The 3,984-nt window shown below is 54.7% G+C and overlaps 1 protein-coding gene across 1 annotated transcript in view; it reads right to left on the reverse strand.

The window, feature by feature from the left end:
- Positions 1-572: 572 nt before the first annotated feature.
- LOC106815926 (protocadherin-16-like) overlaps positions 573-3,984 on the reverse strand; it is a gene marked incomplete at its 5' end in the record, with an annotated part of 12,110 nt that continues 8,698 nt past the window's right edge. Inside the window, 5 exons of the mRNA XM_014820459.1 lie at positions 573-677; positions 1,082-1,177; positions 1,566-1,761; positions 2,720-3,002; positions 3,560-3,774. Coding sequence (XP_014675945.1) covers positions 1,622-1,761; positions 2,720-3,002; positions 3,560-3,774 — 638 coding nt within the window. The remainder of the gene's footprint in view (positions 678-1,081; positions 1,178-1,565; positions 1,762-2,719; positions 3,003-3,559; positions 3,775-3,984) is intronic.

Genomic DNA, 3,984 nt, shown 5'->3' on the forward strand with positions numbered 1-3,984 from the left:
ATAGGCCCTACTTATCACACACGCCCAACCACACCCAACAACCCCGTACCCATATAACGTATCCCCTCTTATCTGTACTGCACCCCTCTCCCGCTCCCATCATTACTGGCCCAAACTTCCCCCTCCATCACACAACACCTATACCCTGCCCAACTTTCACCCCTCCATCACACACACCTATTACCACTACCCAACTCTCACCCCTCTGATCACACAACCTATACCCTGCCCAAACTCTTCCCCCTCCATCACACACACCTCATACCCTGCCCAAACTCTCACCCCTCCATACACACACCTATACCCTGCCAACTCGACCACTCATCACACTCACCTGTACTCGGAGCGTGCTGATTGGGGCGGTTGTTGTTGCGGTCGCGCACGCGCACGACCACCGCGCGCGCGACGCCGCCGCTCCTCCTCTCCGTCCGTCGCCGATGACGAAAGCAGCGCGGTCAGCCGCGGGACGCGCGCGCTCGTACCGACATCTCCGCAGGTCGTCGTCGACTCGCCGGCGCCGCGGCTCACGGCGAACCGCGCCGCCGCCACGGCCGGCGCCCCGTTACGAAGGCTCGGTAGGTCAGGCGCAGCCATTGGCGCCGTCAGTCGTCGTCGCTCGCTCGGCACCGCTTGCGCAGACCGGTGGTGCCGGCTGGTGTCAGTGATCATCCCTCGGACTGCGCGGAGACAGACACAGGGTTTGATTGATGATTTTAACGGATTCTATGTAACATAAAAGTGACAGGATTTTTATCACGATTAATGATTAATATTACATAGTTCTTATTTATTGTTTGCTTATATTTTAAGTGTATCATTCGGTTTGAAATTATTGCTCATTATTGCTGCTGCTGCTGGTGGTGGTGGTGGTGCTGCTGCTGCTTACTGCCTGCTGACTGCCTGCTGCTGCTGCTTGCGGCTGCGTGTTGCTGCTGCTAGCTGCTGCTGCTTGGCTAATACTGCTACTGCTATAGCTACTTACTAACTGCTGACTGCTTAACTGGCTACTGACTGCCTGCTACTGACTATACTAATGCTTGCTGGCTGCACTGTACTGCTTACTCTGCTGGCTGCTTCTTACCTCGTAGAAGGAGGAGGAGAACACGGGGGCGTTGTCGTTCACGTCGCCGACGACAACCGTCAACGTCGTCTCGACAGAGTTGGTCGCGTCCGATGCCTAACGAGAGAGAGAGGATGCGCAATAATTAACAATAATTAACAATAATCGGATCGAAATCCCTTGAGAGACGACACAAAAAACAAATTACACACATGAATCGGACGCAATATAAAGTTGTACGAGCATTACAAATCGAACACAATACACATTTATCTACATAAATTGAGTGAACACAACACAAACACACCGATCCGCCTGATGTGATAATGTAAGTATTTCCTTCTATATATATATATATATATATATAATGTATATTATACTATACATATATCTGTGTTACTTCATGCCCTCTCTCTTACCTCTATACTATATATAGATATACATATATATATGTTACACAATACATTATATATTATATCTATGTTACGTTAGACGCCCTCCCTACCTCTATGTTGATGGTGTACGTGTCCTGTGTCTCGCGATCTAGCGGCCGCGCGAGCGCTACGAGGCCCGTGTAGCGGTCGATAGTGAACGCCGCGTCCCCGCCGCCGCCGCCGCGCGCACGAGCGCGTACGTCAGGTTAGGATAGATGTCCACGTCGTTAGCCGTCGCCACGGCAACCGTCGTGCCGACCGGCGCGTCTGCAACGAGTCGTGACGATTAGCATTCTTGATTTCGGCATGCTTGAATAGTGGCGTGCTAACGAGGAGATCGTACGCGCTGGCTTAATTAGTGTTGGGCTAACGAAGAAATTGTTACGAAGAATGCACTCCCTCCCCCCCCTCATTCACCTTCCTCCCCCTCCCCCTCACACTCACCTCCTGTGATTGGCGCACCTCCCCTGCGGGGGGAAGGTCGGCGGTTGTCTATTTTATGATCGCACCCTACCTCCCCCTCCTTCTCCACCGTCACACTCCCTTCCTGCCTCACTCCCCGCTCACACTCACCCTCCTGTATGCGCACCTCCCCCTGCGGGGGGAAGGTTGGCTGGTTGTCCATTGCTATGAGCACCCTCCCTGCTCTCCCCTCCTCCTCCCCCTTCACACTCACCCTCCCTTCCTCCCTCCTCCTCACGGCACCCTCCTGCATCGCACCCTCCCCCTGCGGGGGACGTCGGCTGGTTGTCATTGTATGTGCACCTCCCTTCCTCCTCCTCCCTCTCCCCCTCACAAGGCTCAACCCTTCCTCCTCTCCCCCTCACCACTCACCCTCCGTATTCGACCTCCCCTCACCCCCATCACTCACGCCCTCCCTTTCTCCCTCACCCTCCCCCCTCACACTCCCACTCCTTGTATCTTTCGCACCCTCCCCTCGGGGGGAAGGTCGACTGGTTGTCATCTAGTATGTGCACCCTCCCCTCTCCCTCCCCTCCCTCTCCCCTCTCACAACTCACACCATTCCTCTCCTCCCCCTCACACTCACCCTCCTGTATGTGCACCTCCCCCTCCTCCCATCCTCCTCCTCACACTCACCCTCCTGTTTATTCGCACCCTCCCCTGCGGGGGGAAGGTCGGCTGGTTGTCGTTGCGGTCCAGCACCGTCCCTTCTCCCTCCTCCTTCCCCTCCCCCTCCCCCTCCCTCCTCCCCCCTCACACTCACCCTCCTGTATTCGCACCCTCCCCTGCGGCGGGAAGGTCGGCTGGTTGTCGTTGCGGTCCAGCACCGTCACGTAAAGCCGCGCGACGGCGCGGCCTCTAGGTGGCGCCACGTCGACGGCGGCGACGGCGAGCGAGTAGGACGGCCGGATCTCGCGGTCGAGCTGGATGCTCGTCGTCACGACGCCCGTCGCCGCGTCGACGCGGAACGCGCTGTCGTCGTTGCCGCCGACGATGTGGTAGGTCGTCGCCGCGTTGCGACCGTCGTCTGCGTCGTACGCGACCAGCTGTTGCCGCGGCAACGGAGCGAGAGATGCACGTGAGCGTGAGAATGGCGAAATGAAAAATATGGGAGGACGAAGGTAGCTAATTTAATTATACTCTCTAGTAATATTATCTATCTGATAGTATCTATATAATATTATCTAGTCTAGTTCGATTCATCAAAGCATGTGGGTCACTCAAAGAAAATTTCAGTTCCTTAAAGAGAGGGAGAGGGAGGGATAGAGAGAGACAGAGAGGGAGAGGGAGGGACAGAGAGAAACTGGCGTCTGTTTTATAGAGATGGCGTCACCATGTAACTGAACTGACAGCGAAACAACAAAAGTGGCCTTTATAAAAAGGTGTTCATTCTGCAGAGAACAATTCTGCAGGTTCGTTTACTGTATAACCTCTAAGTCTAACTGAGGAAAGCACCAAGCGTTCATCATCATAAACAGGAATCTATTAAACACAGACGGCTCCACTCATCGACCATCGCTGCAGCAAAAAACAAAAGAAGCATTCTCTGCAGACGCCGCGCCCGCCTCCTTGACATTGACCTTGACCCCCCCGGACGACTCACCTTGGCAACGAAGGTGCCCTTGAGGCTTCCCTCGTAGACGGACGCGCGGACGTGCTCGGCTACAAAGTACGGCGCGTTGTCGTTCTCGTCCTCTAGCGCCACCTGGACGTGTGCGTAGCTGACGCCAGCCGCGCCCGCGCTCGCCTCTACTACCAGGTGGCGCCGGGGTGTCAACTCGCGGTCCAGGCGCTGGGAGCTCCTCACGATAATGTGACCTGCGCATATGGGAGAGAGGGTTGTGACGTCGTTAGTGGCTCGTTAGCGCCAACGACACCGAAGGCTACACACGACGACTGTGCTTTCGACACCGTCTATTCGAAATGTTTGCTCGTTTTTACGCTGCATATTTACATGACGTTCGTATGTATGTATATTAATATATTATACCTTTAACTTTTATATATATATATATATATATACAGGCC

This window comes from Priapulus caudatus, unplaced genomic scaffold (genome assembly GCF_000485595.1).
Source record: "Priapulus caudatus unplaced genomic scaffold, Priapulus_caudatus-5.0.1 Scaffold1237, whole genome shotgun sequence".
NCBI lineage: Eukaryota > Metazoa > Priapulida > Priapulimorpha > Priapulimorphida > Priapulidae > Priapulus > Priapulus caudatus.